Source organism: Oncorhynchus masou, chromosome 17 (assembly GCF_036934945.1).
Source record: "Oncorhynchus masou masou isolate Uvic2021 chromosome 17, UVic_Omas_1.1, whole genome shotgun sequence".
NCBI lineage: Eukaryota > Metazoa > Chordata > Actinopteri > Salmoniformes > Salmonidae > Oncorhynchus > Oncorhynchus masou.
The window spans coordinates 31,569,084-31,594,943 of NC_088228.1; the positions used below are offsets into that span (position 1 = coordinate 31,569,084).

At 39.8% G+C, this 25,860-nt stretch overlaps 1 protein-coding gene across 1 annotated transcript in view; it reads right to left on the bottom strand.

The window, feature by feature from the left end:
• Positions 1–400: 400 nt before the first annotated feature.
• LOC135558854 (corticotropin-releasing factor receptor 2-like) overlaps positions 401–25,860 on the bottom strand; it is an 88,497-nt gene continuing 63,037 nt past the window's right edge. Inside the window, exons 3-12 of the mRNA XM_064993028.1 lie at positions 25,544–25,629; positions 20,225–20,331; positions 19,689–19,806; positions 19,433–19,586; positions 14,489–14,549; positions 13,438–13,510; positions 13,193–13,278; positions 7,210–7,345; positions 5,639–5,680; positions 401–4,961 (exon numbers count right to left, since the gene is read on the bottom strand). Of these exons, the coding sequence (XP_064849100.1) occupies positions 4,821–4,961; positions 5,639–5,680; positions 7,210–7,345; positions 13,193–13,278; positions 13,438–13,510; positions 14,489–14,549; positions 19,433–19,586; positions 19,689–19,806; positions 20,225–20,331; positions 25,544–25,629 (1,004 nt within the window). The 3' untranslated portion in view covers positions 401–4,820. The remainder of the gene's footprint in view (positions 4,962–5,638; positions 5,681–7,209; positions 7,346–13,192; positions 13,279–13,437; positions 13,511–14,488; positions 14,550–19,432; positions 19,587–19,688; positions 19,807–20,224; positions 20,332–25,543; positions 25,630–25,860) is intronic.

Below are 25,860 nucleotides of genomic sequence, written 5' to 3' on the forward strand. Positions count from 1 at the left end.
AAAACTATATTGTTAACAAGAAATCTGTGGAGTGGATGAAAAACACATTTTAATGACTCAAACCTAAGTGTATGTAAAACTTCCAACTTCAACTGTATATATATATATTTTTTGCATAACCAATGTTAGGAGGCTACATTCATATTCATCTAAAATGTTGCTCCAGAAGACATTGAGCTGATTGAAGGTCCTAAGCATCCTCAGATAAGCTTCAGTCATGTAGATATTTAGGGCAACTTTTTCTATCTGCACAACTCATAATAGTAGCCAAAATGATTGGTTAAGTTTGATGGAGATGCGTTGTTGATGCCCCTTCGCTCCACTTTAAGCGAAAGTGACTATCAAGGCATGAGGCCAGACCCAGATGCAGACACAGGAGGCAGATGGTTGGAGTCTTACAATTTTTATTAATCCAAAAAGGGGTAGACAAGAGAATGGTCGTGTACAGGTAAAAGGTCAAAACCATTTCAGAGTCCAATAGGTACCGAAGGGAAGGCAGATTCAAGGTCAGGGCAGGCAGGCAGGATGATCAGGCAGGCGGGAAAGTAGTCCAGAGTCAGGCAGTGGTCAAAACCGGGAATCATAACATACAGTATGTGAAAACTTTTACTCACCATGCAGTTATGACATCATTTATTATTAGCCAAGTTAATGATTGGTGAAATGCGACTGAAAATAGTCGCAGGGAACTTGAGGGACATATTACAAGTTGCAGGAGGACCCAGGAGGATATGCAGCTGTAGCCCGAGAGGCACCGCAGATCCACAAAACACCTTTTAATCGTCTGTCAAGCAGCAGGAGCATTAATTGTCACAATAAGCCTTTATTTGTTTGAATCAGAGATGCAGCTAATTGTTAGGGCTATATAACTCACAGCGAGTACAGTGAGAGTGCTGCTACACCTCATTCCATCCAACTACAGTAAGAATAGTAGGAAACCCAATCCACATATACAGTCTATTATTTAACCTGGCACTCTTCCTTAGGCCATCTTCAGATACTCCAATGAGTCTAACATCTGCATGTAAGGTTATCATGCCATGGAGTCAGTGTAGCCAGCATCCTTCATCATTCAAATATTTATTATATTCAATAGTTTTAATGGCAGTCTGTGGTTAGAGATGTTATGTCGTTATTAAGCCCTTATTGGGTCAAAGAGATTCTAATCCAAATTGAGCACTGGTATATGAAATAGAATGAATACAATGCACAAAATGCAATCCTTCTCATTGTCTCCTCAGTGAATACTGATTATTGAATGAGTCTGACTAAGTCTGGAAATGCTGGACAAGATTGTTGGTGGCAGCCTTACAAACCAGAGAGAATATTTATTTCAAATCTGAAGATTTTACCACATGTACTTGTATAAATGCATATCAATCACACATATCAGTACAACAATGAATGTAGAAACATAGTTTTTGCTCTTTACACAATGTTTTTCTATAAGGCAACATTGGTATTTCAACAAAAAGCCAAAATGCATTTATGTACATTGATACGTCATTAATTCAAACCGACATAAGAGAATGGTGAAGCTTTACAAAGTATGGAAAAGTTTGGAAAAAGTGCACTGACAACAAGTAAACGCATTTCACATCTTTGGTGAATATTACATTTTGACTGAATTAATCATGAAAAATAAAAATAAAGTTTCAAGTTTCAATCTCAAGTTTTAGTTGGATTTCCATTGGTGAATTTAAAACTCTGCTTACCTTTAATTAACATTCATGGGAGTGCTGTATGTCCAGAATTGTGTTGGCTTCAATAGACTAAACACATCATGGAAAGTACAATTTAAACTGTGAAATGAGAGATGGTGATACAAACAAGTAAAATAACATATTCATACCTTTCTATGATTGCTTTGGATGGTTGTAGGTATTCATGTAACCTGAATGCTCTGAATTTTCTTAATGAATTACTACGGTCACTAACAGTAAAAGAGAAAAAAAACATATTTACTTCATAAAATGTGTACAAATACTGTATTAATTACAATATACAACAAACTTTACAATAGTTTATGTACAGTACAGCTTAACACTTTTGTTATACATGTTTTATCGCACTCTTTGAAGATTTTATCTTATTTTTTAGACCTTCTCAACTAGAACCCCTAGATATGATTAAAACAGCTGCAATATAAACATTCAACTTGGAGGCACCTCCCAAACATAAATAACAAAATGATGTTCAACCAACAGGGTTTAGTGTTTTAGGACAAGAAAAGAGCTAAAATATTTACAGTTTTTCACATACGGTAGTTTATTGGCAATTTATTTAGATCTTGGGACTGTTTGCGGGAAAACTGTTTGCTTGAAAAGTTGGTGGTATTTAAGAGAGGAATTGCGCATATGGAGTGAGTCACATTTATGAAAATATAACACAGGAAACTGGTACAAAGCCAACTCTTTCAGAAAATTATACATCAAGCAATCAAGGGGTGCAAACTCTAATGGACATGACAGGTTCATAATTTATTCTATGGTACCACATTATTTTCACAGTAATTGTTGAATGGTGAAGAGAAAAATAACTGACCTTCCAGAAGTAAATCTTTCATTACAAGCAATTTGATAAATTATAATTGGCTATTCTACAACATAAATGTGGGTCTAGTCCAATTTCAATGCCAGGAAAATGTGTAAAGCAATAATTAATTCTGACTGTCACTGAGCCGTACCTACGTTATATTTAAAAACAGGGACTCTCAACAGATGTTATATATTTTAATTTGAGCATCTTGCTTACTATATACTCCCAAAGTATATATTTTTTGTACTTTTACCCCTTCTTAGTGGTTACAGTCTTGTCCAATCGCTGCAACTCGCCTACGGACTCAGGAAAGACGAAGGTTGAGAGCCATGCATCCTCCGAAACATGACCCTGTCAATCCAGACTGCTTCTCGACACACTGTTTGCTTAACCCGGAAGCCAGCTGCACCAATGAGTCGGAGGAAACATCATCCAGCTGACAACCATGTCAGCTTGCAGGCACCCGGCCTGCCACAAGGAGTCGCTAGAGCACGATGGGACAAGGAAATCCCTGCCAGCCAAACATTACACTAACCCGGACAACACTAGGCAATTGTGTGCCGCCTCAATTGGCCCAGTATCGTCCGGGTTAGTGGGTGCCTGCAAGCTGACATTGGTCGCCAGCTGGGTGATGTTTCCTCTGACTCACGGCCAGCTGTGACACAGCCTGGGACCAAACCCATGTCTGTGGTGATGCTTCAAGCACTGCGATGCAGTGCCTTAGACCGCTGCACAACTTGGGAGAGCTAAATACTCTCAAAGTAACTCAACTGTGAGGTATATGGTTGCTTATAAACCTAAATAGATTTATACAATGCATTAAACAAATACCCCAGATCAGTGAGCTTGTACTCAATACCCATCTAATTGCATAATTTCTACAATTCTACATTTTAAGAACTTAATTCCCTGGGTGCATGGGTTCTACTGTTCTATTTTCCTGAATAAAAAGGCATGCCTATGTGTCTGGAAAGTGAATTATACTGCAGGGGAGGCCTGGAGGGAGATGAGGATAACACCCATGCAGGTCAGCCTGTCGGTCAGTCACCAGAGCAGAGCTTGGCATGTTGACCTGAGCAGAGCAAAGCATTAAGGAAGCCAAATGAAGATCTCACTAATCAGGCTCTATCTCTCTCTGGCTCCTCGACCCAACAGTTTAGTACTGACACTGATTAAGTACGGCACATTGGGATTTGAAAGAGAGGAAATAACTATGTGAAAATGATTTAATGTATGCACAATGTACTGTACCTTTAAATTACTCCTATTGACTTGGGACAGCTGTGGCATTGCGTGGACTGAAGTCAGGGTTTGTTCAGTGTTTAAATAAGTGTTATGTAAAAGTCTCAGAATCACAGTCCCATCTCCATTATTTACATAATAAGATAATGGATATAATCTGAACTCAAACCCAGTGAAAGATAGCTTTGATTTATGATTATTCATCCAAATAAGAGCTGCCTTAGGGTTTTTTATACAGAAGAGAGAAAAACAGATCATTGATGTTGTGCTGCTCAAAGGCATTTGAGAATGATTGGCAGGGAACAATCTTAAAATAAATGAGCCTGAAAACATTTATACAATAGAATAGCTCTTAGGGTGACAATTTGACAACGCAAAAAAAGTGGTGCTGATGACAAACCAAACGATATCACTTGGAGTCTGTACGTTGGTGATTAACAGTATCATTTGATCGCTCTCATTGCATCTCAAGCTCAGTCTGCAACAGACACAGAAAGCATTTTTATCCCGTGTCTGCTCTGTTTATTGCACATTCCTGCTTATCCCTGCCCTCTCATAGACATGAAACAATGAAAGGTTATGGAAATAAATGCTGCTACATGTATAATAGAGTACTGAGAGTGATTAGGGTCTCTTTTGACATTAACGCAGCTTTTTTTTTTGCCTCGTCAGGATTGGTCCTTGACAGGTCGACATTCCTGACCTATTAAAATCCAACCTGGTGTAATACAGTATGAAAACAGCTATTAATGCATTGCCAGTAAGACTCTGACTCTGCAATCACTTCACAAAGTTAATTTGGAGAGGCGGCATTGCCCATCTGTTCTGAATTTACATCTTTGCCACACGTCCAAGGAGGTTGTGTTACATTACTGTAATTCGGAAATCCTAATGGGCTCTTCCTCAAAGCCCTCTGTATCTGTCCTTATGCAGCTGGGGTAAGAAATAAAGGAAATAGACAACATTTATGGAGATGTGCTTCAAGACAAGTCTCTTCCCTAGAAAAAAATGACATTTCCAAAGGTGACCTTTGGATTTGGTCAAACGGCTGTGGTCTGTTTTATACTATGGAAGCTGATCCTGGTGGGTGAGGTGGGGAGGGACATGGCACGTGCCACGCGCACTCTCAGGGCATGGTTGTCCTGCCAACGATGCCATCTTTTCCTGGCTGCTGAGCGCACCTGGACGATGACAATGAAATACTGTATTAGTGGTGGGCAGCCAGTCTATCTGGTAGGACACAAAATCTAGGGCACAGGAAATCTCTTGAACTTGAATTGACATATTTTATTTAACCTTTATTTAACTAGGTAAGTCAGTTAAAGAACAAATTCTTATTTACGGCCTACCCAGGCCAAACCCTCCCCTAACTCGGACGACGCTGGGTCAATTGTGCGCCGCCTTATGGGGCTTCTGAACACGGCCCTCTGTGACAGTAGTGGTGCATCTAGCACTGCGATGCAGTCACATTAGACCGCTACGCCACTCGGTCAACAAACAATCTTTACATAGCTTCTAAAGTATCCACAGTAGACTTCAATCAGTGTCTTTCATTTCATGTGTATATATCAATGAAAGCTTCACAGATGCAGTTGAGAACAGCAGAAGCAGGAGGGAGCCACATTTTTCACAACCCTTTTTATGGTACTTGAATTAATTTCAGCAATGATTGACCACTAAAGTAAGGAGGAAAGAGGTCTAGAAAAATAGAGCGCATCTTCATTAAAGTTTGTAAATGAAAATAGCCTGCAGGATAATGATGGTAAAAGTAGGGTCTCAAGGACTTTCTGTCCACTGCCTCTCATAACGGTCCACCACACAGCGAAGCCCACGAGTGAAAAGACCATTGTTGACTAACCTCGCCATTAAGAAAGCAGTAGAATACTGACACAAAGAACCCCTGGAAAACAAGACAGAACAACGTTAGAATGTACAGAATGTAACTTCATATGTAAAATCTGTTTTCATAGATCTTTATTAATTCAGTCAAATAAGGATGTACAATAATCAATTCACTCAAATATGGGTGAAGTCACTCAAATAGGGATGTACAATATTGGACAATAATCACTTATTGTTCAGATATTTTATAGTGAGTCCAAATAATCAGATTGCCACTCAAGGTGGGCTAGCAATAGGCATTCTTTTCAGAGTCAAAGTGTGATTCATGTAATAAAAATGCCATTAACTGCAAAGTGGGTGTTTACCAGTGACGGTCAGTGACGTTTTTTTCTTTTTTCATGAGCATGGCCTTATTTCTATGAAAGCATATTGGATGACTGTCATTCATATCCATTTTTCCAGTTCAATGTAACAGTGATAGGTTTAGGCTACTACATAATAATAGTACTCTAATTTTCCTTATACCCATCATGAGGTTGCTACAACCTAGCCTATGAATGAACGTTTACAATGTACAGTAGGTGCACACAGGTTGAGAGAACAATTTAAGGTGACAGATGATATACTGTAGGGTGTAATCATTAGCCCAACAGTTGCAAATGAGAGTTTCAATTGGACAAATTCCAATATGTTTATCCCCATTTTGATCCTTTTGCTTGCGCTTTAAGAAAAGTTTTTCAACAGAATCGGCGGAATGAATACATCCCTGATCACCCGTAAACACAGTTCACTTTCATAGCAGCCACATTCTATTCCTTCTCGCATCTATGCTCTCTCCTCTCACCTTTTCCCTTCGCTTGTGGACTTCAACACACAACACATTACGCAAAAAATGCTTTCCAAGAAAACCATACCATAACTGCTACACACAGTCTAAAGTAGTTGTCAACGTATTAGCTAATGTAAAGTCAACATAGCATATGGAACTAACGTGTTAGTAAACCCACTACAATCATGCAGTAACGTTACAGTGTACAGTCAGTAAACTGGTGTTTACAACATATTTTCTGCCCCAATGAGTAACTTGTATAGATATGGGAAAAAAAGCAATTGAATCGATGATTCACAAACGTATAAGAACAATTATGCACTGCACTTCACATTCAGGGCAGTCTGTATTTCACATTTCAACATAGCAATAATAGATGTACTGATGCATGATGGAACAGCCTTTTAAGAATAGTCTAAAATTTACCCCTATTTTCTACACACCTTCACTGAGCACCATTAACACATACAGTACCTGCTCCCCACCCACCCAAGTTTACACTGAGAATACTCAATGTGGACAAACTCACACCCACATACATTCTCCTGACAGCTCAGAACACTTGATAGTAACGCAACGAGGGACAGGTTTGCAAAGTCTTACATTAGTACAAAGGGTCCTTCTTCCACAGGCTATAAAACCTCAAATGAACAGCATATTAAAGCTAAAGAAAATGATAAAGATTTTAAAGGTTCAAGAGTTGTGTGTTCTTAGGAAGGAGCAACTTGGTAAAGAAAAAAAAGACTCCATGATCTTACCTGAAATGATTGTAGAAATGAATTGAAATAAATAAAAACTATTTGCGAGATGTCGTCCTCTCCGGGATTCACAAAAAACAGCATGTAGGTGATCCCCAGCAGAGGCAGTAGCACTAATGTCGCTTTTACTGCTTTTCTGTGAAGGAAATAACAGAAAAACAGCAGTATTCCAATTTAGTTACAAAGGTAATTGGTGAAAGTGTTTGCTTCTAAAGGGAAGATGTGTAAATGTTTCAATGTACGTACACTACAGGTCAAACGTTTTGGAACACCTACTCATTCAAGGGTGTTTCTTTATTTTTTACTATTTTCTACATTGTAGAATAATAGTGAAGGCATCAAAACTATGGAATAACACATACGGAATCACATAGTAATGAAAAAAAGTGTTAAACAAATATATTTTATATTTGAGATTCTTCAGATAGCCACCCTTTGCATTGATGACAGCTTTACACACTCTTGGCATTCACTCAACCAGCTTCATGAGGTAGTCACCTGGAATGCATTTCAATTAACAGGTGTGCCTTCTTAAAAGGTAATTTGTGGAATTTCTTTCCTTCTTAATGCATTTGAGCCAATCAGTTGTTTTGTGACAAGGTAGGGGGGTATACAGAAGATAGCACAATTTGGTAAAAGACCAAGTCCATATTCTGTCAAGAACAGCTCAAATAAGCAAAGAGAAACAACAGTCCATCATCACTTTAAGACATGAAGGTCAGTCAATACAGAACATTTCAAGAACTTTGGAAGTTTCTTCAAGTGAAGTTGCAAAAACCATCAAGCACTATGATGACACTGGCTCTCATGAGGATCGCCACAGGAATGGAAGACCCAGAGTTACTTCTGCTGCAGAGGACAAGTGCATTAGAGTTACCAGCCTCAGAAGTTGCAGCCCAAATTAATGCTTCACAGAGTTCAAGTAACAGACACATCAACATCAACTGTTCAGAGGAGACTGTGTGAATCAGGCCTTCATGGGTGAATTTCTCCAAGAAACCACTACTAAAGGACGCCAATAATAAGCAGATACTTATTTGGGCCAAGAAACATGAACAATGGACATTCGTCCGGTGGAAATTTGTCCTTTGGTCTGGAGTCTGTCACGCCCTAATCCGTTTCACCTGTCTTTGTGATTGTCTCCACCCACCTCCAGGTGTCACCCGTTTTTGCCCATTAGTCCTTGGATATTTATTCCAGTGTTCCGTGTTTGTCTGTTGCCAGTTCGTCTTGTCAAGTCAACAGCGTGTTTTTCTGTGCGCCTGCTTTTTCTTATCCCTCTTTTGCTAGTCCTCCTGGTTTTGACCCTTGCCTGCCTTGACTCTGAACCCACTGGTCTGACCATACTGCCTGCCCTGACCTCGTGCCTGCCTACCACTCTGTACCTCCTGGACTTTGACCTTGTTTATAATATTTTGCCTGTCCACGACCATTCTCTTGACTGCACCTTGGATTATAATAAATATCAGAGACGCGAACCATCTGCCTCCCATGTCTGCATCTGGGTCTTGCCCTGTTTGGAGATTTTTGGTTCCAACCGCCGTGTCTGTGTGAGACGTGGGTGAAAAGATGATCTCTGCATGTGTATTTCCCACCGTAAAGCATGGAAGAGGAGGTGTTATGGTGTGGGGGTGCTTTGCTGGTGACACTGTCTGTGATTTACTTAGAATTCAAGGCACACTTAACTTCTTGACGCTACCCATCCCATTAGCGGAATCATTTTCGCCAGCAACCACTGAATAGCATAGCGCCACTGTCAAATAATATTACTCAAAAATATTCATATTCATGAAATCACAAGTGCAATATTGCAAAACACAGCTTAGCCTTTTGCTAATCCGCCTGTCTTCTCAGATTTTGAAATTATGACTTTGGACACCCCGAAAGCAATCCAACCACATTTGTTGTAAATGGTTTTCTGTACCGGAGGTCTGGCTGAACCCCTGGGGTGTGGAGGTGGTACTGGGTAGACTGGCGGACCGTGCAGGCGCACCCACTGGAGCTCTTGAGCACCGAGCCTGCCCAACTTACCTGGCTCGAGAATCCCACTCTGAGCCTGGCCAATACGGCAGGAGCTGGAATATACCGCACCGGGCTATGCAGCTCCGCACTGGGGGGCAGCTCCACACCGTGCGCACCACTGCATAACACGGTGCCTGCCCGGCACTGGCAGATCTGGAAGAGTCTGGTTGAGGCGGAAGAATCACTCTCTCTAGCCCCCGGTAAGCACAGGGAGTTTGCACAGGTCTCCTACCTGAGCTGGATGACAGCGTAGCCCTACTCCCTGTGAGCCTCCCCAAAGAAATTTTGGGGGCTGACTCTCGGGCTTCCTTGCCAACCGTGTTCCCTCATATCGCCGGCTCCTATCTCCGGCTGCCTCTGCTCTCCTAAGTGCCTCCACCTGTTCCCATGGGAGGCGATCTCTTCCAGCCAGGAGAGGCGAGGCGCACTATCTCCTCCCAAGTGTAACAACCTTTGCCATCCAAAACGTCTTCCCATGTCCATTCCTCCTTTCTAGCTGCTCCTGCCTGTTAACACGCTTCCTTGCTTGGTCCGTTTGCGGTGGGTGATTCTGTGTAACGGTTTCCTGTGCACCTGGTTAACGAAGGAGAGTCGGACCAAAATGCAGCGTGTAGATTGCGATCCATGTTTAATGAAAAACGTAAAACACGAATCAATACAAATACTACAAAACAAAAAGAACGTAACGAAAACCGAAACAGCCTATACTAGTGTAAACTAACATAGAGACAGGAACAAGGACACTAAGGACAATCACCCACGAAACACACAAAGAATATGGCTACCTAAATATGGTTCCCAATCAGAGACAACGATAATCACCTGACTCTGATTGAGAACCGCCTCAGGCAGCCAATGACTATGCTATACACCCCACACAACCCCAAGACGAAACACACCACAAATAAACCCATGTCACACCCTGGCCTGACCCAATAAATGAAGATAAACATAATACATATAGACCAGGGCGTGACATTTGTGTTAGTTTATCGATAGCAGAACAAAACATTATGTACACTAAGCATTAAGTAGCTAGGTCATGAAAATCAGAAAAGCAATCAAATTAATAGTTTACCTTTGATGCTCTTCGGATGTTTTCACTCACGAGACTCCCAGGTACACAACAAATGTTCCTTTTGTTCCATAAAGATTATTTTTATGCCCAAAATACCTCAGTTTGTTTGTCACGTTATGTTCAGAAATACACAGGAAAGAGCGGTCACCACAACGCAGACTAAAATTTCAAATAATATCCATAATGTCCACAGAAACATGTCAAACGTTTTTATAATCAATCCTGTTTTTAAAATATATATTCGATAAAATATCAACCGGGTGTGTAGGTTTTTCCATAACACTGGGAGAAACAATGGCCGCTTTACTCTGTAGCGCAAAACTCACTCTAAGAGACCCCACCTATCCACTTACACAATGTGATCTTTCATGCTAATTTTTCAAAATAAAAGCCTGAAACTATGTCTAAAGACTGTTGACACCTTAGTTAGGGAAGCCATAGAAAAAGGAATCTGGTTGATATCCCATTAAATGGAGGATAGGCATGCATAGGAACAGAGAGGTTTCAAAATAAGAGGCACTTCCTGATTGGATTTTCCTTGTGTTTTCGCCTGCAACATCAGTTCTGTTATACTCAAAGACAATATTTTTACAGTTTTGGAAACTTTATAGTGTTTGCTACCCTAATATGACAATTATATGCATATTCTAGTTTCTGGGGCTGAGAAATAGGCAGTTTCAAATGGGTATGTTTTTTAGCCAAAAACTAAAATACTGCCCCCTACACGCAAAATGTTAAACAGCATGGCTACCACAGCATTTTGCCACTGGTTTGGGCTTAGTGGTACTATCATTTGTTTTTCAACAGGACAATGACCCAACACACCTCCAGGCTGTGTAAGGAGTTTTTTACCAAGAAGGAGAGAGATGGAGTGCCGCATTAGATGACCTGGACTCCAAAATTCCCGACCTCAACCAAACTGAGGAGGTTTAGAATGAGTCGGATCGCAGAGTGAAGGAAAAGCAGGCAACAAGTGCTCAGCATATGTGGGAACTCCTTCAAGACTGTTGGAAAAGCATTCCAGGTGAAGCTGGTTGAGAGAATGCCAAGAGTGTGCAAAGCTGTCATCAACGCAAAGGGTGGCTTTTTGGTTACTACATGATTCCATATGTGTGTTTTCATAGTTTTGATGTCTTCACTATTATTCTACAATGTAGAAAATAGTAAACATAAAGAAAAACCCTTGGATGAGTAGATGTTCTAAGACTTGGACCAGTAGTATATGTCAATACAAAAAAGCACTCCAAGACCTAAATCGTATTTTTGGAGATTGTTTGCTACTTACCATTTCTCACAAAGGATGTTGATAAATGACCCCAAACAATGAATATCTTAGATACACATTCATAGCTAGTAAAGTTAGAACCCCATCCTATAAGACTACTTCCTCACTAGGCTCCTTCTATCAGATCAACTAGGAGGGAGATGTACAATATTGGAAAATATCACCTATTGGTCAGATATTTTATAGTGAGTCCACATAATCAGATTGCCACTCAAGGAGTGCTAGCAATATGTATTTGTTTCAGAGTGAAAACGTGATAAATAAAATAAAAATGCAGATTTCTTAAAACGGGGCTTGACTCCAGCAGGTTGATGATAGAAAGGGGTTTATTGCTTAGGGTTTTGTGGCCAAAACAAAAAATCTGACAATATAAGAGGAGTATCAGGTTGAAAATGGAAAATCTCTCTGGGACACAGTCTTTCATTCCTCATTTCCTCGAATTACGATGGGATTTTAGGTCATCTACCTTAGCAGTGAAGTAGCTGATGGCTCTGTTTACACATCAAATAGCACCTATTGTATGACATAAATCCACTGTTTGACTTTGAGTAGGGAACCCAATGTCAGCAATATCAGCATTGGAGTGACAGAGGCCTATTTCTACAGGACAGAAGTCTGCAGGCTTTGCTGGGAATTGAGATGTCCTCTTCTGAGTGTTCAAATAATCCACTATGAATAAAAGCTTCAATGTGAATGGAGGACGATGAAAGTTGTTCCAGGAATAAGATACACAAGGCTATACTCACTGCGCAACATCAGCAGATCATGAGTGAAGAAAAAGAGGGGTTCTATTTCAAACAGAAACGATCGTCATGGAAAATGGTGTGTGTGTGTGTGGGGGGCCATATCTTCACAGGAATGTTATGCAATGATGCGTGCAAGTCGAGTACAGATTGAAGTGATTCACCCCGTATAAAGCAGCTGACCTTATTATCACTTCGTTGAGTAGGAGGGATTTGTTAAACAAATGCCCCATTAATTGCTCCATCAACTGTGAATGTTGAGGGGAGGTTGTAATGACTGCAATAACTGTGGGTTGGCAGTCTCACATCACGATACAATGTACCAGACCGAGAACGAAGACCATGTTGTTTGAAATGTTATCATGTCACCTTCATTAAAACGTTTGCGTATGGAGCAACCAAACAGTGAGCGGACGTTCCCTTATTATCTATGAATTAGTGTAACTCTTAGTGAATCCTATAGTGTAAAGGCATTGTTTTAGGTCAGGTGGTTTTCTTTCTTCTTTTTCCCCCCAGACTGTCTTCAAGGCACCAGCATCAGAGGGAATAACAACATGTTAGAAAACCAGATGATAACGTTCTTGGAAAGACGTTATTTAACGTTTATTTAACTAGACAAGTCAGTTAAGAACAAATTCTAGGCCAATTGCGCCGCCCTATGGGACTCTAACTGGAATCAAACTTGTGCGCCGCCCTATGGGACTCAAAGCCTGGAATCAAACTGAGAAGCAGTGACTTAGACCGCTGCGCCACTCGGGAGCCCCCCACCCCCGAGTGAATATTAAATGGAGGTCAAGTAATCTTAATATGGCATGCGATATTTCAAATAACAACCCCACAGGAGTAGTGACTCACCTGTACTGTATAGTTTCTGATGTGGTAGAAGCTCTCAACTTGGTCATAAGGATTCTTACTATGTTGAAGAGGAAAACGAAGTTTATCTAGCAGAGAACAGAGATGGAAAACTTTCATTAAGAGTTCATTATGTAGAACATGATGTTTTAGTAATTAACAAATAACTAAAGGAAGTGAAATTTGTTGCGGTTGCATTAGGGCAACTAAGAAATAAAACAGTGAGAGACAATGGTCTTGTTACCTACCAAAAGCACAAGGATGACCGGCCCTTGATAAATGTAGTCAATATACTTTCCAGGTTCTTTCCCAAACCAGCATCTGTTGACACACATTAAAATAATGGCTTTTTGAAGTGTTTGCATATTGAAAAACATCATTTGTATGAATCTATATTCCATTATTACCTAAACAATTTTGGTGCATTATCAAGACTTTCCAGAGTTTCCAAGTTAGAAATTGCTATAATTGAAATTAAATTGGAGATGAAATGTACTCTTTTGGGTAGCCAAGAAGTGCCTTGATAATAGTGGCATAAACATCACGGTCAAAACATATACAAAATGACCTTTAACTATTGAACTGAAGTCTGACTTTATTCTATTTAAAAGGACAGCAATTGCATTTTCAAATAAACTGAGCTTTCAATTGCCTTTTCATAACCTCTTTAGATGACATAAATTATCCTCTTGTAAATGTTACAGTGAATGCCCCTTTGACACCTACAATACAGTAAATTGCTGATTCACCTTGAATCCGTACTGGTAGTGGCTCCACAATACTAAAAGAATTCAAGTCCTATACTGTACTGAAAAGGGTATAAGACATATTTCAAGGTTTATCTGTGATTAACAAATGTACAAATGGCATATATGTACAGGTGTAGGATCTTAATCTGATCACCCTGTTGCAGCAGAAATTTTCTGCAATGCAGGACATTTTAAACGTGTAGTTTTAAAAAGTGTAGTTTTCATTTCCACTTTGAAATGTCAGACTTGATTTTCCCTTATGAAAATTGTATCAATCTGTACTGAAATGTCCATTAATTATAATCCACATAATAATCAACATTTCTTGTTGCTAAAGGATCATTTTTCTGCTGTAGCAAACAGGCTCAAATTAAGATTCTACAACGGTGTAGGTTTCTTTGCACTCTATCAAAGGTCATTAACCTTCACCTTTGATGGACTGTCAGCTTTTAAAATGGTTAGTCAGATACAACAAAATACCTACAACACACACAATTCATGAATGCTTGAGATTTCATTGTTGTTGTTTAAATTGAAATTGTGCACTTACTGTTCATTTTCATTATAAAGCTTCCCAATGGCCCAAGCAACAATAATAGGACATGGAATGCCTGAAAGAAATAGAAAAATGAATTGACATATTTGCCAATATTGTGAAAGTCGGTGCTAACCCTGCTCCAGAGCAATGTATCTTAGCCCAGGGATAAAGAGGCTGTTAGCCCTGAGCTGTGCAGTGTAAACTAGGCTAATTAGAATCAGACTGCTGCATTTAGAAGCTATTACAGAGATGAAATAAAGGGATCCATTGAGGCCAGTTGGATCCTTCCAGATCTACTTTGATCTGGCTTAAGGACTTCTTATCTTGCTGGTCCCCAGTGTTGGACAGATAAAGTGAAATCTGTTCTACTTTCTACATTTCTTAATAAGTGATCATTAAAGGACCTGAAGAAGCTGGGCACTGATGACATTGATAACTTTTATAACTGGATGGAGTGGATCTACTTAAATCAAGGTGTTTAAAAATGTTATTATGTGTTAATTATCTCCTTGAAGAGAAACTCCATGACCCAATTAGTATTTAACTTAAACTAACCACCCTGACTACTCAAAACAACATTTTTTAATATTTGTTAGTACAAAGACCAAAATCCACCAAAGCAATTCATCTCTGTGAAGGAGAAAATATTTCATTTGCTTTTTGTTTACTTGATTTAATGATTATTAAGAGGATGGCAGTAATCAGTTTCAAATTCACTTCAAAATGAATCTCAACAAAAGAATACTATGGTCCAAAAGACTACATGAAACGCATGACAATTTGATCTTTTCACCAACTGACCTAGACAACGAGTTGTTATAATCAACAAAAATTAAGATAGTCTATGTTAAGGTTACCCACATTTGCCAGACATACTTATAAGAAATGATGATGCTCAAGATAAGAACCAATCTAGTCACTGTAATGTCTGAAATGAGAGATCATACTTCAATGTTGTAAATAGGATTCCACTTCAAAGGTGAGACCTGCGCTTGAAAACCACTTGATCATCAGTGGAAACTGTGATGGACTGAGTAAATTACCGAAGGGTGTACTCAAGGACATCCCTAAAACCAAAACATCAGGCTACAATATTAATTTGTAACAGATAGACACTGAGTGTATAAAACATTAAGAACATCTGCTCATTCCTTGACATAGACTGACCAGGTGAATCCAGGTGAAATATATCCCTTATTGATGTCACTTGTTAAATATATTCAATCAGTGTAGATGAATGGGAGGAGACAGGTTAAAGAAGGATTTTGAAGCCTTGAGACAATGCATGGATTGTGTATGTGTGCCATTCATACATCCCAAGACATGAAATCTTTATTGTAGGTGCCAGGCACATCAGTTTATTTCAAGAACTACAATGGACTGTAACATTTCCTGTGTGCATCAAACAACATCCAGCCAACTTGACACAACTCTGGAAACTTTGGAATCAACATGGTCCAACATCCCTGTTGAACACTTTCGACAACTTGCAGAGTCCATGCCCCAACGAATTAAGGTTATTCTGAGGGTAAACTCAATATTTGGAAGATGTTATACATTGTGTAGATAGCACCAACTGACTGTGAAAGGTTATTTACTTATACACAATAAAGACATCTTCTTGAAGGTACAAAACCAATTCCTTCAGTCATCCCACGGCTGACACCAATACATTCCACTGCAATACATCCCACTGCTGACACCAATACATGCCACGGCTGACATCAATACATCCCACTGCTGACACCAATACATCCCACTGCTGAAATCTATGTACCTCCCACTTGTGAAACCAATGGACTGTAACAATTCCACATCCCCTCCACTACACACCTGAATTAACAAGTGTGAGTGAACAACCTTTGTTTAATTCCATTTTGAGGCCAAGATGAGATTTCTAATAACTATACTGGGTGTGTTACTATACGGTACTATATCCTATACCCTAATAACTATACTGGGTGTGTTACTATACTATAGCCTATACCATAATAACTATACTGGGTGTGTTACTATACTGTACCCTATACCCTAATAACTATACTGGGTGTGTTACTATACTGTACCCTATACTCTAGTAACTATACTGGGTGTGTTACTATACTGTACCCTATACCCTAATAACTATACTGGGTGTGTTACTATACTGTACCCTATACTCTAGTAACTATACTGGGTGTGTTACTATACTGTACTATATCCTATACCCTAATAACTATACTGGGTGTGTTACTATACTGTACCCTATACTCTAATAACTATACTGGGTGTGTTACTATACTGTACTATATCCTATACTCTAATACCTATACTGGGTGTGCTACTATACTGTACTATATCCTATACCCCAATAACTACACTGGGTGTGTTACTATACTGTACTATACCCTATACCCCAATAACTATACTGGGTGTGTTACTATACTGTACTATATCCTACACCCTAGCGTACAATATGTTCAAAGGACTCACATAAATGTGACCTATATACAGATCCATCCAGATCTATGTTTCATGCCATTGCATACATAGTCCTACATTACATGTTATATAAAGAAAACGTCAAAATGGCTCAGCAGTGAGCTGAGCTGAGCTGAAGCATGCTCCAGTGCAGTTTCAGGAGCCTCTTCACTGTGGGAGTTTCTAACATGCAATGTGCTTTCACTAACATCACTCTAGGTGAGTGTGGATAATTATGTGGTGATGACTGGGGGCATCTGCTGCCTGTCCCATTAAGCTCTCGCTCAATTGCAGGCCTGAACTGATGTACAACCACCTCGGACTTCCCCGCACTCCAATAGTATTTTCTCTTTTCTTGAAATTAGACACTTCTGTTAATCTCACAAAATGCTTTGTGGGGAATGAAGGGTTGTTTTGCTAATATTTAGCTACATTGTCTAAGTTTGTCTACTCAAGCATGTACTGTAGCATTCACACTTTGTGATGTGGAGTGAATTAATAAAAACACTACACAAACTAGTGTAGATCACTCCATAGATCAACAACTTTCAGATAATAACTCAGGGGTTAAGGGGCAGGTTTACAAAAAATGCAGCGATATGCCATCCCATCTGGTTTGCGCTTTGTGGTACCATGGTTCTGTAAGGATTGACGCTGGTAGAGACGAGAAGCAGGTCCAGGGAGTGAACATTTATTGGCAACCAACATGGAACAGGACAGGACAGGACAGCGTGTGGACATGAACACATAACACCATTAATGCAGACACAGGGAACAAACGGAGGAGCAGACAGTTATAGACAAGGCAATCAACAAAGGGAAGGAGTCCAGGTGAGTCCAATGGGCACTGCCGCACATAATGATGGTGTCAGGTGTGCGTAATGAAGGGCAGCCTGGCGCACTCAAGTTCCAGAGAGAAGGAGTGGGAGAAGGCATGACAGCTTCACCATAGTGATAGGGCCAGGTTTCATCCAGACGTGACCTTGGCATTCAGGCCAAATAGTTATATCTTGGTTTCATCAGTCCAAAGAATCTTGTTTTTCATGGTCTGAGAGTCCTTTAGGTGCCTTCTGGCAAACTTCAAGCGGGCTGTCATGTGTCATTTACTGAGGAGTGGGCTCCGTCTGGCAACTGTACCGTAAAGGTCAGATTGTTGTCCTTCTGGAAGGTTCTCCCATCTACACAGAGGAACTCTGGAGCTCTGTCAGAGTGACCATCAGGTTCTTGGTCACCTCCCTGACCAAGGCCGTTCTCTACCGGTTGCTCAGTTTGGCCGGGCGACCAGTTATAGGAAAAGTATTGGCAGTTTCAAACTTCTTCCATTTAAGAATGATGGAGGCCACTGTGTTCTTGGGGACCTTCAATTCTCCCGAAATGTGCTTCGACACAATCCTGTCTCGGAACTCTACGGACAATTCCTTCGACCACATGGCTTGGTTTTTGCTCTGACATGCACTTTCAACTGTGGGACCTTATATATAGACAGGTGTGTGCCTTTCCAAATCATGTCCAATCAATTGAATTTACCATAGGCGGACTTAAATCAAGTTGTAGAAACAGCTCAAGGATGATGAATGGAAACCGGATGCACCTGAGCTCAATTTCGAGTCTCATAGCAAATGGTCTGAATACTTATGTAAATAAGGTATTTCTGTTTGTATTTTTAAGAAATTTCCAAACATTTATAAAAAACTGTTTTCGCTTTGTTATTATGGGGTATTGTGTGTAGATTGATGAGGATTTTTTTTATTTAATCAATTTTAGAACAAGACTAACTGTCACGCCCTGGTCGAAGTATATTGTGTTTGTCTGCATTTATTTGGTCAGGCCAGGGTGTGACATGGGTTTATTGTGGTGTGTTTTGTCTTGGAGTTTTTGTTAGGTATTGGGTTTGTGGCTTAGTGGGGGTATCTAGCAAAGTCTATGGCTGTCTGGAGTGGTTCTCAATCAGAGGCAGGTGTTTATCGTTGTCTCTGATTGGGAACCATATTTAGGCAGCCATATTCTTTGAGTGTTTCGTGGGTGATTGTTTCTGTCTCTGTGTTTGTTGTCACCAGATAGGCTGTATAGGTGTTCACGTTCCGTTTGTTGTTTTTGTATTGTTCGTTTTCATCGTCATTAAACATGTCTCAAAGATACCACGCTGCATTTTGGTCTGACTCTCCTTCGACGGAAGAAAACCGTAACACTAACATAACAAAATATATTTTTTTACCAGAGTGTCATAATGGCTCATAGAGGTGCCATTATGATTGACAGATTGACAAAATAGGGAAAATAACTATTACCATTTCATGTTTCATATTTAGACAGTGTTAATGCTGCTGTGTGTATGGCTGCTATCAAGAGTTTTATGTTTGATATCAAATCAAATCAATATTTATTGGTCACATACACATATTCAGCAGATGTTATTGCGGGTGTAGTGAAATACTTGTGTTCCTAGCGTGTGTTCCTATCAGACACATGTCATAGTTTGACATGTACAGTACTTACACCAGCCAATGAACAAGAAGACCCATTTTTTTAGCTTGTCTGTAGAATAAGTCATCACAATGGCTGTGTGAAGGTAGCATCCTTCAACAAACATCCAGAAAAAATTGGTCACCACAAAATAGTTATATATCGTTGTTATAAGGCGACACCAAGGCTGTAGAAAGACATAAAAACAAAACGAGTTAGGTATTAGTGCAATGAAAAGCTTAACATTCATGTGAATTGTAAAAATAAAAAAATATGTAACGAATGTTACCTCATTGCTCTCATGTATATTGTGGTCAATCAACTGAAGTAGGAACCACATAACATTCCTCAAAATGAAGGTTGTTATCAAGTTCCAGTGGATTATGTTTCGAAGGCATCTTATGCTCCTAGAAATATACAGAACATTAGAAATTTGAAAAAACAGCAACAATGCTTTACATACCTAAAGTTACAATATTCCAATCAAAAACATATAGGCGACAACATGTTATTCTTGAGTACAATTTACTTGATTGATGATATATATTAGACCTTTTTTAGATTAACAAGCATCAAAACACAGTTTACATACAAAGACACACAACAACAACAAAAAAATCAATAATCTGGATCAAATATATGATTAGTGAAGGTTTTGAGATGTACTCAACATACTTGTGTTTTCAACTGAGAGGGACCTCTTCATTTTACAGTGAATGTGTTAATGGAGGGCAATCCTGCAGTTCAAATAAATGTTGCTTGTTGTTTTGTAAGAGGTCACATGTACCGCAAATTCACTTAGAAGGGTACCATTTCTGTACTTACCTTAAGCATAAGAAGAGAACGAAGGCCACGACAAGAGCTCCCACAGAAATACAGTGGCCTAGGTAGTTGATGATCAGAGCAATCTTATAGTGCATTGGGTATTTCCTCTGAGGAGAGAATATCACAAGTTCTGCTTCAAAATTGCGAAAGGCAAAAAATGATTAATACAAAATTATACAGGTAACTGCACCTTGGTATAGATTCTACAAGTGTCTGAGACTCTATTGGAGGGATTGCAACACCATACTTCCACGAGAAATTCCATAATTCTGTGTTTTGTTGATGGTGGTGGAAAACGCCTGTCTCAGGCGCCGGGTTGAGATCTGGTGACCAAGACGGCCATGGCAGATGGTTTACATCGTTTTTATGCTCATCAAACCATTCAGTGACCACTCGTGCCCTGTGGATGGGGGCATAGCTATGGTAGCCAGAATAATGCCCAAAGTAATTGCCTGCCCAGCATTTTTATACATGACCCAAAGCATGATGGGATGTTAATTGCGTAATTAATTTAGGAACCGGTATGGAAACACCAGCTTTCAATGTACTTTATATACCTCATTTACTTGTGTTTCCATTATTTTGGCAGTTACCTGTACATACATGTTGACAGAGACATGCATTTGCAATGCACAATTCACCTTCAAAAGATATCAATAAAACTAAATATGGAAATGTGGAACATTCTGATAAAATATTGATCATAAGAAGTATTTTGTTGACACAGCTTCCAAAATGGAGTATTACGTCAAGCATTTCATTAACTGCAAAACCACTCATGTCATCTATAGATTGGAATGTCCACAGTGCAAGGTGTTCTACATTGGACGGACAAAGAGACGCCTTCAAGACCGCTTAGCGGAACAGAAGTATGCCATACGGGTAGGCAATGAAGACTACCCCATGGCAAGGCACAACAAGTCCCTACACCATGGCAACCCTGCCTCCCTACAAGATATGGGTATTGATCATATGTCGGCCTCTATTAGAAAAGAGGACCGTCTTAAACAGTTAATCCAAAGGGAAAGTTTTTGGATTTACAAACTAAATACCCTGAATTAAATGAAGATATGGATTTCTCACCCTTCCTGTAGGGTCGTGATGGGTCCATTTGCTGTCATCTAGTGGACATTTTGCTCAATTGCCCTCAGCTATGTTTAGACTGTTGTTGTTCATGTTTTGCTGTGTTCTAGTGTACTATGGAATATATTGCTTACTTATTCTTGACACTTCTCCCAGTCATATTTAAGGTTAGAACTACCTTTCTAAGTGTTCTGATACTTCTAGCTTGGAGTTGTATTTTTATGATAACATAGCTACAGTATTTCACCTTTTAATGTGTGTAGTATTGCTTACTAGGTGTGTCCAATCAATTGTGTAACCACCCCCTCTTCCAATTAGTGCTAATTGGAAAAGCTGTTCAAAAGAGGACATTGTATTCCTTTTTTTTGTACTCCCTGACGAAGGCCATTCAGCCGAAGCGCGTCGGTTTTTTGAAAGCTTTGTTTCTATTGAGCATGCCATACTAATAAAGGCATTTCAAGTATTTTTATAGCCCGTCTTACATCAGTTGATATATCAAAGTGCTGTACAGAAACCCAATCTAAAACCCCAAACAGCAATCAATGCAGGTGTAGAAGCACTAATGTCATTAACCAATTGGAGGAGGGAGGGGAGGGGAGGGGAGGGGAGGGGAGGGGAGGGGGGGCGCAGTCTAGAGCCAGTTGCCCTGTACACACTCACCTTAAATTTGACTGTATTATTAAAAACTGATGGACATTTTTGTCTCTAAACAAGTGGATTATTTATCTTTAGGCTCCCCTGATGGTGTATCTACAGTATATATAAAAAAGTTTAATGCTGTAACTTACTAGACTATATATATACACTACCATTCAAAATTTTGGGGTCACTTAAAAAGGTCCTTAATGTCCTTAATTTAAAAAACACTTACTTATCCTGGTTTTAACTAAAGTCAGTTGAGAATTCTAATTTACAATGACAGCCTCCCAGGGAACAGTGGGTTAACTGCCTTGTTCAGAGGCAGAACGACAGATTACATTGTCTGCTCTGGGATTCAATCCATTAACCTTTCGGTTACTGGTCCAACGCTCTAACCACTAGGCTACCTTCAGCCACATACATGAAATGAGTTGCAAAAAGAATAGGAAATATAGTCAAGGCATTGACGGGGTTATAAATAATAATTGCGTCCTTCAAACTTTGCTTTCTTTCTTCAAAGAATCCTCAATTTGCAGTAATTACATTCTAGTTGTCAATTTGTTGAGGTGATCTGAGAGAGATTTCACCCCATGCTTCCTGAAGCATCTTCCACAAGTTGGATTGGCTTGATGGGCACTTCTTACATACCATACGGTCAAGCTGCTCGCACACAGCTCAATAGAGTTGAGATCCGGTGACTGTGCTGGACACTCCCTTATAGACAGAATACCAGTTGACTGCTTGCCTAAATAGTTATTGCATAGTTTGGAGCTGAGCTTTGGGCCATTGTCCTGTTAAGCGCAGTCCACAGGGTATGGCATGGCATTGCAAAATGGAGTGATAGCCATCCTTCTTCAATATCCCTTTTACCATATACAAATCTCACACTTTAATACTACCAAAGCACCCCCAGACCTCCACCATGCTTGACAGATGGCATCAAGCACTCCTCCCTCCAGCATCTTATTTTTTTCTGCGTCTGACGAATGTTCATCTTTGTGATCCGAACACCTCAAACAAAGATTTGTCTGTCTATAACACTTTTCTCCAATCTTCCTCTGTCCAGTGTCCATGTTATTTTGCCCATCTTAATCTTTTCTTTTTATTGGCCAGTCTGAGATATGGCTTTTTCTTTGCAACTCTGCCTAGGCGGCCAGCATCCCGGAGTCGCCTCCTCACTGTTGACGTTGAGACTGGTGTTTTCCGGGTACTATTTAATGAAGCTGCCAGTTGAGGACTTGTGAGGCGTCTGTTTCTCAAACTAGACACTCTAATGTACTTGTGCTCTTGCTCAGTTTTGCACCAGGGCCTTCCACTCCTCTTTCTATTCTGGTTAGAGCCAGTTTGCGCTGTTCTGTGAAGGGAGTAGTACACAGCGTTGTACGAGATCTTCAGTTTGTTGGCAATTTTTCGCATGGAATAGCCTTCATTACTCAGAACAAGAATAGACTGATGAGTTTCGGAAGTAAGTTATTTGTTTCTGGTCATTTTGAGCCTGTAAAAAAACCCACAAATTCTGATGCTCCAGATACTCAACTAGTCTAAAGAAGGCCAGGTTTATTGCTTCTTTAATCAGAACAACAGTTTTCAGCTGTGCTAACATAATTGCAAAAGGATTTTCTAATGATCAATTAGCCTTTTAAAATTATCAATGATGAACTAACACAATGTGCAATTGGAACACAGGAGGGATGGTTTCTGATAATGGGCCTCTGTACTCCGTCGATATTCCATAAAAATAAAATCTGCCGTTTCCAGCAACAATAGTCATTTACAACTTGAACAATATCGACACTGTATTTCTGATCAATTTGATGTTATTTTAATGGACAAAAAATAGCTTTTCTATCAAAATTAAGGACATTTCTAAATGACCCCAAACTTTTGAACAGTAGTGTACAGTACCAGTCAAAAGTGTGGACATACTTCCAAGGGATGTTCTTTAATTCGACTATTTTCTACATTGTAGAATAATAGTGAAGACATCAAAACTAAGAAATAACACACATGGAATCATGTAGTAACCAAAAAAGTGACAATCAAATCAAAATATATTGTATATTTGAGATTCTTCAAATAGCCACCCTTTGCCTTGATGACAGCTTTACACACTCTTGGCATTCTCTCAACCAGCTTCATGAGGTTGTCACCTGGAATGCATTTCAAATAACAGGTGTGCATTCGTAAAAGTATATTGTGGAATTTCTTTCCTTCTTAATGCGTTTGAGCCAATTAGTTGTGTTGTGACAAGGTATGGGTGGTATACAGAAGATAGCCCTTTTGGGTAAAAGCTCAAGTCCATATTATGGCAAGAACAGCTCAAATAAGCAAAGAGAAACGACAGTCCATCATTATTTTATGGCATGGTTTAAGGTCGGTCAATGCGGAAAATGTCAAGAACTTTGAACGTTTCTTCAAGTGGAGTCGCAACAAAACTGGCTCTCATGAGGACCGCCACAGGAAAGGAAGACCCAGAGTTACTGTACCTCTGCTGCAGAGAATAAGTTCATTAGAGTTGACTGCACTACAGAAATTGCAGCCCAAATAAATGCTTCACAGAGTTCAAGTAAGAGACACATCTCAACATCAACTGTTCAGAGGAGACTGTGTGAATCAGGCCTTCATGATCAAATTAAGGCCTGATTCAAGAAACCACTACTAAAGGACACCAATAATAAGAAGAGACTTGCTTGGGCCAAGAAACATGAGCAATGGACATTAGACCGGTGGAAATCTGTCCTTTGGTCTGATGAGGTCTTTTTGAGACGCAGAGTAGGGGAATGGATGATCTCTGCATGTGTGGTTCCCAGTGTGAAGCATGAAGGAGGAGGTGTGATGGTGTTGGTGTGCTTTGCTGGTGACACTGTGTGTGATTTATTTAGAATTCAAGGCACACTTAATCAGCATGGCTGCCACAGCATTCTGCAGCAATACGCCATCCCATCTGGTTTGCGATAGTGGGACAGTTATGTGTCCCACTGTGTCCCACAGGACAATGACCCAACACACCTTCAGGCTGTGTAAGGGCTATTTCACCAAGATGGAGAGTGATGGAAAGCTGCATCACATGGCCAAGCATCCATAATCACCTGACCTCAACCCAATGATATGATTGGAGTTTCACCACAGAGTGAAGGAAAAGAGGCCAAGATGTGCTCAGCATATGTGGGAACTCCTTCAAGACTGTTGGAAAAGCATTCCAGGTGAAACTGGTTGAGAGAATGCCAAGAGAACACCAAGAGTTTGCAAACCTGTCATCAAGGCAAAGGGTGGCAACTTTGAAGAATATATTTTGATTTGTTTAACACTTTTTTGGTATGACATGATTCCATATGTGTTCTTTCATAGTTTCAATGTCTAAGTTGACTGTGCCTTTAAACATCATGGAAAATTCCAGAAAATTATGTCATGGCTTTAGAAGCTTCTAATTGACATAATTTGAGTCAATTGGAGGAGGTGTACCTGTGGATGTATTTCAAGGCCTACTTTCAAACTCACTGCCTCTTCGCTTGACATTGTTGGAAAACCAAAAGAAGTCAGCCTAAACCTCAGAAAAGAAATTGGAGACCTTGATCTGCATACATAAGTCCTACCAACCTTCTCCTCCAAAATAGGTTCACAACTGGAGTAGTTGCTCTTCAGAGCCCACGTTCCATTATCGATGCATTCTCTGTATGCGCTCCCTGTGAAAAGAAGAGCGAGAGGATTGTAAACTTATGGTCACATTACTTATGGGATACAATGTAAGTAAAAGTACATTCAACGGAGTTAACAGAAAGAGTGTGGGTGTGTGGTTAAAATCGATGGGGAAGCCACGGGACGGCTTCCCCAATTATCACAACCTCTGTTGTTGTAATTGCATTGTTTGCTCTATAAGCCATTAGAAATGCTTTTATAGGGCATCGTAATAGCCA